This window comes from Lucilia sericata, unplaced genomic scaffold (assembly GCF_015586225.1).
Source record: "Lucilia sericata isolate MDLA Ls3-8-SP2 unplaced genomic scaffold, ASM1558622v1 Contig001566F_arrow, whole genome shotgun sequence".
In the NCBI taxonomy this organism is placed as follows: domain Eukaryota; kingdom Metazoa; phylum Arthropoda; class Insecta; order Diptera; family Calliphoridae; genus Lucilia; species Lucilia sericata.
This window is the reverse complement of record NW_023995488.1, coordinates 1-14,956: the sequence shown is the minus strand read 5'-3', so window position 1 is coordinate 14,956 and position 14,956 is coordinate 1. Positions and strand designations below refer to the sequence as shown.

The following is a 14,956-nucleotide window of genomic DNA, read 5'->3' as shown; positions in this document are numbered from 1 at the left end:
AAAGTAAATCATCAAAAAATTCTTAAAATATATTTCAGAACTTCTTTCAAAGTAGAAAATAATTGTATATACATAGCTTGGTATTTAATGGCACCAGATTGTATATTTTGATTAATGTGTCTCTGGCACTTTTTTTCGAAATTTGGTCCTCTTTAAGGAGTAAACGGGCAGAAGCAGTATTTTGGTACTTTTTGTATACATCTTTGAAACCACAGAATATAGAAATAAAATTAATGTCACATTTGTACCTTTTTGAAGAATTAAGTATATAATTTTGGTACTTTTTAAAAATTAGGGCTAAGGGGTAAATAGACTTCATTACGATATTATTATTTTTTTTTTTTTTTAATAAAATTTTTGTTGCTTCAGTAGGGATGAAAAAAAGTACCAAAAAGGGACATAAAAGCGAACATATAGACTGAATTTTTAAAAAAATGGTAGATTAAGGGCCAATATCTCAACCACCGGTTATCGTTTAACTGCTAGATATACTGCCGGTTGGGCGCCATTAAATTTATGTAACGGTTTAGCGATGTGCCCTATCCTTCAGGCCAAGAACTTTAAAGCTAAAACTTTTCGAAATTTTGAATTCTCTTGATTTTTATAGAAAACGTTACATTCATATGTAAGACCCGGGAAACGATTTTGTAAATGTATAATATTTTTATTATTTTCTTAAAAAAAAATTAAAAATATTGCATTTTCATAACTTTAAGAGAAATTTTCTATAAGAAAACTTTATAATTCTGAAGCTCAGAGTTACAAAATTAATTCAGTTTAAAACACCGAGTAAATTATCTATTTAAAATAGTAATACAATCACGATAAAAATCATTATTTAATTTTATCTACACAATTCTCTAAATTTTTCATCACCTACACCACTGTATTATTGCTAACTTGTAGCTTATATTACAATAACCTGTTGCATATCTTAGGGTGTTTCAAATTAAACTGTTTCTAATATAAACGGAAATGCAACTATATCTAACGCATATAACACTTTATTAAAGAATTGCTTTTAAGTTTTAAATAAAAAAATAAAATTTTAAAATAATAATAATAATAAATTCATACCTGGGCCATTTTGATTGTAATTATTTAATATACTTTTTTATAAAAAATATTAAACTTGGTAGAACGTTCTTTAATTGTCTTTAATAATTAGCAAACAAACAAAAAATTTGAGAGTTGCTGCTTTTTATTTACAAATTGCCGCGAAATATTACACTTTTGTTTATTTTATTTAAAATAAATTTTTGTTTCTTTTTTAAGAATATGCAAAATCAAATTGTTTCTGTTGATTTTGTTTTATTTTCTTTTTATTTTCAACTTTTTGTTTAATATTTTTTTGTTATATTTGTATAAACAAATAACGCAAAATAACACTGAGTAGAGTCTTAAGAAATACAATTTTATATTGATACTTCTTTGAAGGAGGAATTGTATGGAATGTTCAAATAACAGTTGAATCACTCATTTATATATCATTCAATCGTTAGTCGTACTTTCATCGGTCGACCGGCATTCAGTCATTTCTGGCCGTAGGAAACTCAGTAGAACAAAAACAGCAGGCTGTCAATTGTATCAACAAAAAAAACTAATAATGTTAAATGATAAAAGGAGAAGAGAATCAAAAAGCAACAATAATAAAATGAATTCAAACTAATTATTATATTGAGTTGTAGAGTATTGAGTTGTGTTGAATTGAGAAAAATGTTGCATTTTTCTCTAATACACTGTTAAACATGCGCAAAAGTTTTTATTACTACAAATTATCAATGAATTTTTTTCTTGTATTTTTGTTTTAATTTAAAGAAAACTAACTGCACATTGGTTTATTAAGGATTAAAGGAAAATTATTATAAAATTTAAATAAAAATTCACGCCTTTTAACAGTTTTTGTTTTAACAGTTTGACAATTATTATGGCTAAACTATGTTTTATATCTAAACGATATACTAAAGCTATATTTAAAATTCAAATTTTGTATAAATTAACAGGTTTAAATGCATACATCTTTTTTCATTGGCTTCTTCCTTTTTAAATGATTTTAGAAATCATGACAAATCTTTGTAATCTCAACATTATTATAACCGTATAAATGCATTAAGAATTACTTCTAACAGTTTACGTAGTCGTTTCATTGAATTCGCTTAAGAACTCCAACGATTTGACCCAAATACATTGAAAATTATCGAACAATTGACGTAAAATCACTGCAATCACAATTAATCATGTTCACTCACAACATTCGACAATAGGTGTTTACTAATACACAGAGAAATTCGACTTTTTAGAGGAAACTTTCAATAAACTACTTCATCAGACTAAAGACTAACTATACAGTAGTTTAGAATATAATTTATAGTTCATACTATAGAATAGTTTCTAATACAGACCATAGAGAACAGATAAGACTATAGAATAAACTATAGCATAGCCTATACTACAGACTGGACTATAATCTATATAATAGACTAAACTATAGTCCATATCATAATCTAAATTTTAGATTTTCGGGTATGCTTTAGACTTAACTAAATACCACACTTGATTATATTCCAGATTTTATTCCCGACTAAAGAAATAGACTTAAGGCTAAACTATTTTCCAGAATGTAGTATATAGTCCAGAATACAGATAAGACTATAGACCAGACGATGGACTAGACCATAGTTCAGAATATAGGACAGACTATAGTCCAAATTGTACACTATATAGTAGACTAAACTGTAATTTAGACTAAAGATTTAGACTATAGTCTAGAATATAGAATAGACTATAGACTAATCTATAATGTAGACTATAAACAAAACTATAGTTCAGACTACGGACTAAACTATAGTCTATATTATAGACTAGACTTAAGGCCAGATTGTAAACTAGACTACAGATTAAACTACCCTCCCACACTATAGTCCAGACTATAGCCCAACCTATAGACTAGATTATAGTTCAGACTATCGTCTAGTCTACAGTCTAGACACATTAATTAGACTATTATGCAGACTATAGAATAGACTATAATCCCGACTTTAGACCAGACTATAGACTAAACTATAGTCCAGACCATAGACTAAACTATAGATTAAACTATAGGCCAGACTATAGACTAAACTATACTCCAGACTAGACTGTAGTCCAGACTATAGACTAGACTGTATTCCAGACTATAGACTAGACTGTATTCCAGATTATAGAATATACTGTAATCCAGATTATAGACAAGACTGTAGTTCAGACTATAGTGCAGACTATAGACAAGTCTTTAGTCCAGATTGTAAATAATCGTATACTATAGTTCAGACTATAGACTATCGACTATACTACAGTCTAGATACATTGATTAGACTATAATCCAGATTACTGAGTAGACTGCAATCCCGACTATAGACTAGACTGAAGTCAAGACTATAGACTAAACTATAGGACTGTCTATATATTAAACTATAGGCCAAACTATATACTAAACTATAGGCTAGACTATAGACTAAACTATAGGCCAGGCTAGACTATAGACTACACTAGAGGTTAGACTAAAGACTAAACTATAGGCAAGACCAGACTAGACTATAGACCTGATTGTACACTAGATTATAATCCCGACTATAGACTTGACTGTAGTCCAGACTATAGACTAGACTGTAGTCCAGACTATAGACTAGACTGTAGTCCAGACTATAGACTAGACTGTAGTCCAGACTATAGACTAGGCTGTAGTCCAGACTATAGACTAGACTGTAGTCCAGACTATAGACTAGACTGTAGTACAGACTTTAGACCAAACTATAGACTAGACTATAGTCCAAACTATAGACTAGACTATAATCCAGATCATGAACTAGGCTATAGTGCAGACTATGAACTTAACTATAGTACAGACTGTGGATTAAACTATAGTCCAGACTACTGACTAAACTATAGTCCAGAATATCTGTAGACTATACTTTAGTCCTGATTGTAAACTAGATATTGTCCAGACTATAGATTAAACTACATTCCTAGACTATAGACTAGACTACAGTCTAGAAACATTGATTAGACTATAATCCATTATAGAGTAGACTATAATCCCGACTATAGACTAGACTATATGCCAGACTGTTGACTAAACTATAGACCAGACTATAGACTAAACTATTGGCTACACTATAGACTAGACAATAGTCCAGATTGTAGTCTAGACTATAGTCCAGATTTTACACTAAACTGTAGTCCTAACACAGACTAGATTACATATTTGGCTAATGTATACTAAACTATTCTCCAGCAAACTAAATATTCTAATTAAAAATTCTTCATAAATTTTAAATCCCGAAAGAAAATTATTTATTTTTTCTCCCTGTATATTCGTTTATTCAAACATCAATATTTAAATAAGTTGCATTTTAAGTTAATAGATCGCAAGTTGAATTTCAAATGCATTTATTGTATGTAAAATACAAAGGTTAGTAAAATTTTAAATTATATAGTGACGTACTTAGTTCAATGAGATTTAAGATAAAAACTTATATCCTTTCTAGAAGTTTTGCAAGAAAAAAGACCACGTGTTTTAAAGTCTCGTTTTTATATAAATAAAATAGGTTGTCAATTGAAATCAAAAACAAAAAGATTTCTTATATATATACACGTCCAATAATTTAGTAGGTAAAAGACCTAAATCACGTTCAAGATATGAAAATATGCCTATAAATTTTTTGTTAGTAAATTTATAATTTATTTTTATTTAACGATAAAAATTATGAGTAATTTACGATATCAAAACAAGAGATTAAAATATATTTTCTTAATATGAATGATAAACAAATTTGTTAAATGTTTTGATATAGTTTTTAATAAAATAGATAGGGTTTGCTAATTTTATAGAGATGTTCCATTACAAATTTAATTTATTTATAAAGAAAATATGGGCGAAATCAGTAAAATGGGCGTGGCACTTCCTATACAAAGTATCATAGTTTAGTGCATATCACTCTGTAAACATAAAACGTAGACAATGATCATTACATCATTATCATAATAGTGGGCGTGGCGCTTTCATGAATACTATGTAATCCGATTTTTTAATATCTTCAATAACCAGATGTAATGAAAATGTTATCATTTTCTTATTCCCCACCAAGAGTTCAGGCCCAATTACCTCCCATTATGATGTTTGTTGATGATAACAATTCAAAAGGATTTAATTACCAGCTAAATGAGGCCAATTAAACTCGAATGCTTTTGATATAAATAATTTAATAATAACAAAATTTGACAATTGTCAACAGAATGAATTGTTAGTGTCATAGCAACAACAATGTAATAACAGTAGATTTGATCACAACGATTATAATTATTACAATAAATATGACAGGCGTCATATGTATATTTATTTCATATATCCTGTTATGAATGTCTAACACATGATGATATTTGTTGTCTAATTATCACAGCATGTAACCACAAATTTTTTATGTTATTTACTAACTGTTTAACTGGAGAACTAAAATGATAATGGGTTACTGATGAGTAAATGTTGGGAGGGAAATGAGAAAAGATGTCAATTATATTTTATTTTGTTAAATCATCAATGACATTCTTCTAACCAGGGAGAGCTAAAGCTTAAAAAAAAGATTAGACAGGTTCGTTAAAAAGGATGCAGAGATATATGTAGACATTTCCAATGGATTTTAATGGACAATAGTCTAGTCTATAGTCTGGACTATAGGGTAGTCTTTAGTCTGGACTATAGTCTTGTCTACAGTCTGGACTATAGTTTTGTTATAGTCTGGACTATAATCCTGTCTATAGTCTTGTCTATAGTCTGGACTATAGACTTGTCTATAGTCTGGACAATAGTATTTTCTATAGTCTGGACTATAATCTTGTCTATAGTCTAGATTATAGTATTGTCTACAGTCTGGACTGTAGTTTGGTCTAAAGTCTTGTCTATAATCTGGACTATAGTCTTGTCTATAGTCTGGACTATAGTCTTGTCTATAGCCTGGACTATAGTCTAGTCTATAGTCTGGACTGTAGTCTTGTCTATAGTCTGGACTATAGTCTTGTTTATAGTCTGGACTATAGTCTTGTCTATAGTCTGGACTATAGTCTTGTCTATAGTCTGGACTATAGTCTTGTCTATAGTCTGGACTATAGTCTTGTCTATAGTCTTGACTATAGTTTGGGCTATAGACTTGTCTATAGTCTGGACTATAGTCTTGTCTATAGTCTGGACTATAGTTTTGTCTATAGTCTAGACTATAGTCTTGTCTATAGTCTGGACTATAGACTTGTCTATAGTCTGGACTATAGTCTTGTCTATAGTCTGGACTATAGTCTTCTCTATAGTACGGACTATAGTCTTGTCTATAGTTTGGGCTATAGACTTGTCTATAGTCTGGACTATAGTCTTGTCTATAGTCTGGACTATAGTCTTGTCTATAGTCTGGACTATAGTCTTGTCAATAGTCTGGACTATAGTCTTGTCTATAGTCTTAACTATAGTCTTGTCTATAGTCTGGATTATAGTCTTGTCTATAGTCTGGACTATAGTCTAGTCTATAGTCTGGACTATAGTCTAGGCTCTAGTCTGTACTATAGTCTAGGCTCTAGTCTGTACTATAGTCTAGTCTATAGCCTGGACTATAGTTTAGTCTGTAGTCTGGACTATAGTCTAGTCTATAGTCTGGATTATAGTCTATTCTATAGTCTGGTCTGTAGTCTGGACTATGGTCTAGTCTATAGTCTGGACTATAGTCTAGTCTATAATCTGGACTATAGTCTAGTCTATAATCTGGACTATAGTCTAGTCAATAGTCAGGACTATAGTTTAGTCTATAGTCTAGACTATAGTTTAGTCTATAGTCTGGCCAATAGTCAACTCTATAGGCGGGACTATAATCTTGTCTATAGTCTGGACTATAGTCTTGTCTATAATCTAGTATATTGTCTGGACTATAGTCTAGTCTATAGTCTGGACTAAAGGCTAGTTTGTAGTTTGCACTATAGGCTAGTCTATAGTCTGGACTATAGTCTAGTTTATAGTCTGGACTATAGTCTAGTCTATAGTCTGGACTATAGTCTAGTCTCTAATCTGGACTATAGTCTAGTCTATAGTCTGGACTATAGTCTAGTCTATAGTCAGGACTATTGTCTGGACTATAGTCTAGTCTTTAGTCTAATCCATAGGCTAATCTATAATCTGGACTATAGTCTTGTCTATAGTCTAATCTATAGTCTGGACTATAAGTCTTGCCTATAGTCTGATCTATAGTCTGGTCTGTTCTAAAGTCTCGTCCGTTGTCTGGACTATTGGTTAGTATACAGTATTTAAGCTGTTTAGACTGATTGTGCAGAAGAGAAGCCAAACGTCATTTACCTTGGGTGGCCATGTGAAATTTTTTGCGAGCCATTGTAATGTCATTTTATGTATATTACATTTATACGTAAATATATTATTTTATTTATTTGTATCATAACAATTGCTTCAATTAATGTCATGTTGTCAAATATACTAAATACACATATGAATCCTTATTAAGGTTTTATTTTATTCATCATCATCGCATGTAAGAGTTTTTTTATATTTAACTTTATTTCAGTTATTTTTTTATAGTTTCTTTAGTAAAATAACAAAAAAACGAAAAACAAATCATATCTTATCAATTGACAACAGTACAAATAAGAATCCTAAATTTGAAAGTAAATGTGAATATCAAGTGGAAATAATATTGAGTGTCAATGCGAAGTACTACTCGGTTGTCATGAATTTAACACTCAATTAGTTAACGATTTCATTACATGTTTTATTATTATCATTATTATTATGTATTCATACGATTGAATTAAACTCAAACTTGACTGATTGATCATGTGTGTGTCTTTTTGTGAAAGAAAATTCTGGGTGGGATTTATAATATTTCATATCGCAACCAATAAAATCATTTATAGAATAATTGATCCATTGAATGATTGCAGAAAATGTGAAAATGACATCTGAACTTTTGAAAGTCCGATAAGAAGTAATAAATTAGAAATTCCGCTTTCTAGCTACTTTCATTCAGGTCCTAACATTTAGATGAACATACGGACAGACAGACGGGCACAGATCGTTTTAGAATCTAATAAAGTACCACCATATATATTCCACTGTCGGTCTACAACCATTATTTCGATGTATTATAAACAGAATGACAAAATAAATATGACAGACAGACAAACAGACACCTCTAAACCGACTCGGAAATTAGACGTCATGAAATCGCCTCGAAAATAACTTTAAGCCTATTGATGGTGGGGGGTATAAAATTCAGTAGACTCATTTAAATTCTTAATAATTGTATCATTTTACGTCACAGAACATAAAATATCGCTGCATTTTATCGGCTTCTTTTATTTAATCAAAATTATTCACAATATTTATGTAAGTATGTATGTATATCTGTGTGCAAAGTAATTGAGTGCTTTCTCTTTCTCATAGTGTAAATGTGTCTGTAATCATTTGCAACCAGAGGAAAAAATACAAGACCCACCCAAAGGCCGACTCACTAGTTCAGTCCACAAAGTACACAACCCCTTTCGAGGCGGATAAAATTCTTTAAGTGTAAATTTATTATTTAAATATTTTGAACTTTTAAACATCTATTCTTAGATCCCGATCGGTCCTTTCTGAATTTATTTATATTTAATAATTTATTGACTTTTTCCACTGTATTATAATATATACTCCATAGTTTGACCTATAACCTACTGTATAGTCTGGACTATAGTCTACTCTATAGTCTGGACTATAGAACAGTCTATAGTCTGGACTATAGAACAGTCTATAGTCTGGACTATAGAACAGTCTATAGTCTGGACTATAGTATAGTCTATAGTCTGGACTATAGTATAGTCTCTAGTGTGGACTATAGTATAGTCTATAGTCTGGACTATTGTATAGTCTACAGTCTGGACTATAGTATAGTCTACAGTCTGGACTATAGTATAGTCTATAGTCTGGACTATAGTATAGTCTATAGTCTGGACTATAGTATAGTCTATAGTCTGGACTATAGCATAGTCTATAGTCTGGACTATAGTATAGTCTAAAGACTGGACTATAGTATAGTCTATAGCCTGGACTATAGCATAGTCTATAGTCTGGACTATAGTATAGTCTATAGTCTGGACTATAATATAGTCTATAGTCTGGACTATAGGATAGTCTATAGTCTGGACTATAGTATAGTCTGTAGTCTGGACTATAGTATAGTCTGTAGTCTGGACTATAGTATAGTCTGTAGTCTGGACTATAGTATAGTCTGTAGTCTGGACTATAGTATAGTCTGTAGTCTGGACTATAGTATAGTCTGTAGTCTGGACTATAGTATAGGCTGTAGTCTGGACTATAGTCTAGTCTATAGTATAGTCTATAGTCTGGACTATAGTACAGTCTATAGTCTGAACTATAGCATAGTCTATAGTCTGGACTATAGTATTGTCTATAGTCTGGACTATAGCATAGTCTATAGTCTGGACTATAGTATGGTCTATAGTCTGGACTATAGTATAGTCTATAGTCTGTACTATAGTATAGTCTATAGTCTGGACTATAGTATAGGCTATAGTCTGGACTATTGTATAGTCTATACTCTTGGACTATAGTATAGTCTATAGTCTGGACTATAGTATAGTCTATAGTCTGGACTATAGTATAGTCTATAGTCTGGACTATAGTATAGTCTATAGTCTGGACTATAGTATAGTCTATAGTCTGGACTATAGTATAGTCTATAGTCTGGACTATAGTATAGTGTGTAGTCTGGACTATAGTATAGTGTGTAGTCTGGACAATAGTCTAGTCTATAGTCTGGACGATAGTATAGTCTATAGTCTGGACTATAGTATAGTCTATAGTCTGGACTATAGTATATTCTATAGTCTGGACTATAGTATAGTCTGTAGTTTGGACTATAGTATAGTCTATAATCTGGACTATAGTATAGACTATAGTATAGTCTATAGTCTGGACTATAGTATAGTCTATAGTCTGGACTATAGTATATTCTATAGCCTGGACTATAGTATAGTCTATAGTCTGGACTATAGTCTTGTCTGTAGTCTACTTTATTAGGGTATTGCTCTCTTCAGAGATTAGACGTGTTCCTTAGAGTTCACAGGGGGACGATTGTGACTCATCTCTAGCGTTCCCTGTGGTTGGAAAAGTACCATTGTTAAGGTAGGTGTTGCTAAGCACTTCGGCGTCTATATAGTCAATCCTACTTTACGGTAGAAATAGCTCAATTTTTAGGTCTAGAACTCCCGGATTAGATAATTATATAGTAGAGTGTCCCGAGGAACAGTCTTTTTAAGAATCTCATGTAGGAATACATCTTAAACGAAGCGTATTAGTGTATCAGATGAGAATAAAAACAATTCTTTTTTGAAAAGGGCCTCAGTCCCCTAACAGCCTCAGGGCCTCAGTTCCCTCTCAGTACAACAGTTTCAACAAAAATTCTCTGCAATCTCAAATAGTCTTGGTCTTAAAAATACCGTATTTTTAGAGCTTTTTTCAAGATATGTTCAGATTATAATTAAGATCGAATAATCAAGACCTAAAGGCCTCTTACGACATATACAAAATGTCTTGAGTTTTTAACGTCAACAGAATTAAAGCTGGAATATAATCAAACCATAAAGTAAAGGCTTTTTATTAGGCCTCTTACCTATTTATAACTCTGTGAAGTTACATACATTCATAAGTTTATTTCTATGTATGTATGTAGAAAATTAAAATATACAATAAAACAATCATCATCATCACATCTTGCGCTTTTATTTTCATTGAAATTTATGCAAAATCAATGCAGTACAATGACTACAACTAAAACAACAACAAAAACTAAACTGATGAAGATGTCATCTTGTTGCAATTGCATATAAAAAAATTCCTAAATATTTGTTCAACGGTCAATTTGTTCATGCTCAATTTCTTACACTTTGTTCAGATTGGCTGTACATTGATTTTGTAGGTATTCTTGATAGGAGATGGTATATAAATCTATTAAAAAGAACATGGACAAACAAATTAGAAATATACAATGGGTAAAGGTTCAAATCGTTACCTATTTAAGTTTGGATTAGATTTCGATTGGAAATATGCAATAGGAAAGGTTGTTCAAAATCGTTACTAATTAAAGTTTAGATTAGTTTGTGAAACAAATACACTTTTAACCACAAGTTTACTTTGATAAGACACCGAATTCGGTATCGAAAGATAATATATAATTCATAACTATATCAAAAGTTGAAAGTGAGTCCAAATTCTATATATAATTTCAATAATAGTAAAGCAAAGAGTAAAATAAAATCGTTTATGACCGTCCATAACAGATCTTGCAGTATATATTATGTGAGTCTGTTATACATAAGCTACATATTTGCATGTCTGCGTTTCGTTTGTTTCGTTTTATAAGATGTACGGTACCTCAGCCCGTTAACGCCCATTACCCATTCATGTCTCCGTTAATAATATGTACATTTATTTCACTTTTTAATTAAGTTGACGGCACGAGGTCTATATAGTCTTGAAGTGGACGTGCCTTTTTTCAATCAGACTATACTGACTGCAGATATAAATAATTGTTTTTATTATTTATACAAGAAAAGTATAATAAAAAAAAGATATTACTTACCCCTTCTTTTTAGTTGATGGCCAAAGAAATTTAGAACACATATTTTAAATCTGCAATAAGATATAAAAAATTATAAATTAATATAATTTTAAGATTCAAGCTAAATATTAAAATTTCAAAATCTTTATTATAATTTACTCTACCATTAGTTTATAAACAAAATTTATTTTATATTATAAAACATTAATAAGTATAAATTTTTTTAAGTATAATTTCAGACAATTTCTTTTTTAAAGTCATAAAACAATTTTTTTCAATTTGTTAATATGAAGCGCCATCTTTTGCAAATAATAACAAATAGTTTACAAGCTTTTTGCAATTATAAAAAAGAAAACTTTAAAAAGCTTTAAATAAATTAATTAAAACAGTATTGCCAAGTTTCTTTAAATTAAGAATTCCTATAATATATTTTATTATCCTGATTTGTATAAGGCTATGTATGCATGGTTGTCAGATCTTACAATATTGTCAGATATGTCAATGTGCTGATATCGGAAAATTGTTAGCAACAGGTAAATTGTCAGTTCGGATGGCCCCGCCGGGAATGCTTCCTTGATAATAGACCCATCTTGGTGTATTGCAATCGCGGGGTAGATAGGTGCTACCAATACCTCTAGTCTGCCGGAACTATAAATTGGTGTTTACAATTTACTGCCTGGCCTAGTCCTTGCTTAAATTGAAGATGTCTAACCAGAGCATCACATAATCTGATACTACGGGTGGCCAGTTGCCTATAGAACTTGTCCTGGCTGGTCTGTTGGTTGGGGTTCCATCGGGATCCACGTAGTGGCTGTGGTTGAAACCTAAATCGCAGGAAGGGGGTGCTTGGTTAAAAGACTGATACACGGTGAAATATAATTTCAAGATAAATAAGTCTTGTCTTTAAATATGATCCGTGTTTCGGACTACCAATTACGTCCCCTAGGTGCTGTTGCCGAATCAACGAAGCCTTCTCAGTAGTGTGGTTGAGCGACATATGAGGTTTAACCTTGTCGGGATGAGATTGAGTTTGATCTTCTTCAACGGGACTACTATGGCAAGAGATTAGATAGCTCGAACATTTGAGCAAAAGTGCTTGTACATGGACCGGCTTTAGCCATGTACAGAAATTGCCACCTAATTTCTTCATTGAAGATTGAAGGAGCGGGTGGTGAGTCATCACGAAGCTCACCTAGTGGTTGAAAAAGACCACCGTGAGGAAGGCCAACACGGCAGGTACTCACGTAAAGCACTTCGACTTAAATGTTAGTTCTGATGATTGTAGGAAAACCTTACAATTTCTCAAAAATTGTAAGTTTACACGATTGTTTGACATTTTCTGAACTTGTGTGACAACATTGTAGATCTGACATATACACTGTAGCTTAAGAGAATTTAACAAACTAACTACTAACTAACTAACTAACTAACTAACTAACTACTAACTACTAACGAACTAACTAACTAACTAACTAACTAACTAACTAACTAACTAACTAACTAACGACTAACTAACTAACTAACTAACTAACTAACTAACTACTAACTAACTACTAACTAACTAACTAACTAACTAACTAACTAACTAACTAACTAACTAACTAACTAACTAACTAACTAACTACTAACTAACTAACTAACTAACGAACTAACTAACTAACTAACTAACTAACTAACTAACTAACTAACTAACTAACTAACTACTAACTAACTAACTAACTAACTAACTAACTAACTAACTAACTAACTACTAACTAACTAACTAACGAACTAACTAACTAACTAACTAACTAACTACTACTAACTAACTAACTAACTAACTAACTAACTAACTAACTACTACTACTAACTAACTAAACTACTAACTAACTAACTAACTAACTAACTAACTACTAACTAACTACTAACTACTAACTAACTAACTACTACAACTAACTAACTAACAGCTCTAAACGAAAAGGGTCTAAGCTTTCTTTTGAGCAAAAAACTTCCATTTTGAAAACAGGAGAAAATGAATCTCCTTTGGACAATTTTTCCTAGGACCAATAGGTGAAAACTTACACTTATTTCAATAAAAACCCTGTATGACCAAAATGTCCAACTTTGACCCCCTCTAAGTTTGGCAGTTCTTGACCGATATAGCTGAAAATTGTGTCTAACCTACTATACAATAGAACTATTCTTGGTTTCATCCAATCGGAAGGACATAGATTTTACACGAATTGTATATTGATCGAAGTCCTGTTTTCAGTATTCTGCTGCACATAGAAAATCTGATCAAAATTCCCAAAAGCATAAAAAATCTAACCACATATGAGGAAATCTTAAACATATGTAAATAAATGGCAACGCTCACTATTCTTAAAAAATGGGGAACAGCAACAAGTTTAAATATTTATTTATTTTTTCTTGATTCTTCTATTCTACCTATTCTCCAACTATATTGGCGAGAACGAAAATAACACACAAAACATGTACTGGCAATAAATGAGCAAGCAAATAAATAGCCGGCATAAACCAAGGCCACTTTACCCCCAAACAAATGACGACGACAGACTGGTGGACTTGACGACTTCTAGGCTTGTCTACATAGATTTTAGTTAGCTAGTGACCGTAGAGAGGGAAACCATAGGAAACCAACTAGTAAAAAAAGCAATACCATAGAAATATATAAAAGTTTCCAATAATTATAATTATCTAATATAAAAACATATGTTTAATTTAGTATAAGTTTAAAACAAACAATTGATAGATAAACTTAATATAATTTTGTAATAATGAGTGTTTTATACGGATTCTCGAATAAAGCTTTGGCTTTAACTAAAAGTTGTTCCGCTTTAAATACAAATCTTGGCTGACGGCCCTAAGAAGTTTCTCCGCAACACCATCATTATCCGAAAAACATGAGTAAGTATTTAAAGTGATTTTTTTTGCTTTCTGTTTTTTCTTCTTTTCTTCTTATCGGTGCTTCATTTGTTGTTACTTTTTCGATTTATTCTCTGTTTTTTATACATTAACATTTTAAACACACAAATGTTTAAAATGTTTTTTTTTTCGTTCAGCAATATAGTAAAAACAATAATTAGTGGAAGAAGTAATAAATTTTTTGCCTTTTTACTTTATTTGAAATCTTTGTTGGTTTTAAAATTTTGCGTGTGTTATAAAAATCTCACACGCAAATTTTATAAATTGTCTCCTCTTGCGTACATATGCCCTAAAAAATACGCAATTTTTAAGACGTAAAATATTAGAAAATATTTTTTAAAAAATTATCAATTCGGTTATAATGAAATCGTGTCGTAATAAATTACATA

At 31.0% G+C, this 14,956-nt stretch overlaps 1 protein-coding gene across 2 annotated transcripts in view; it reads right to left on the bottom strand.

The window, feature by feature from the left end:
* The window catches only part of LOC119611959 (neural/ectodermal development factor IMP-L2), a 61,885-nt gene extending 50,203 nt beyond the window's left edge, over window positions 1-11,682 (bottom strand). Inside the window, exon 1 of one of the 2 annotated variants that reach the window (XM_037967654.1) lies at window positions 11,664-11,682. Coding sequence is in view for 1 of the 2 variants with exons in the window: in XM_037967652.1 (XP_037823580.1) it covers window positions 1,078-1,086 (9 nt within the window). In the remaining variant the exon portion in view is untranslated. Of the gene's footprint in view, window positions 1-1,077; window positions 1,455-11,663 lie in introns of those variants that run through there. The other variant, XM_037967652.1, reaches the window with a different exon arrangement.
* Window positions 11,683-14,956: the final 3,274 nt, after the last annotated feature.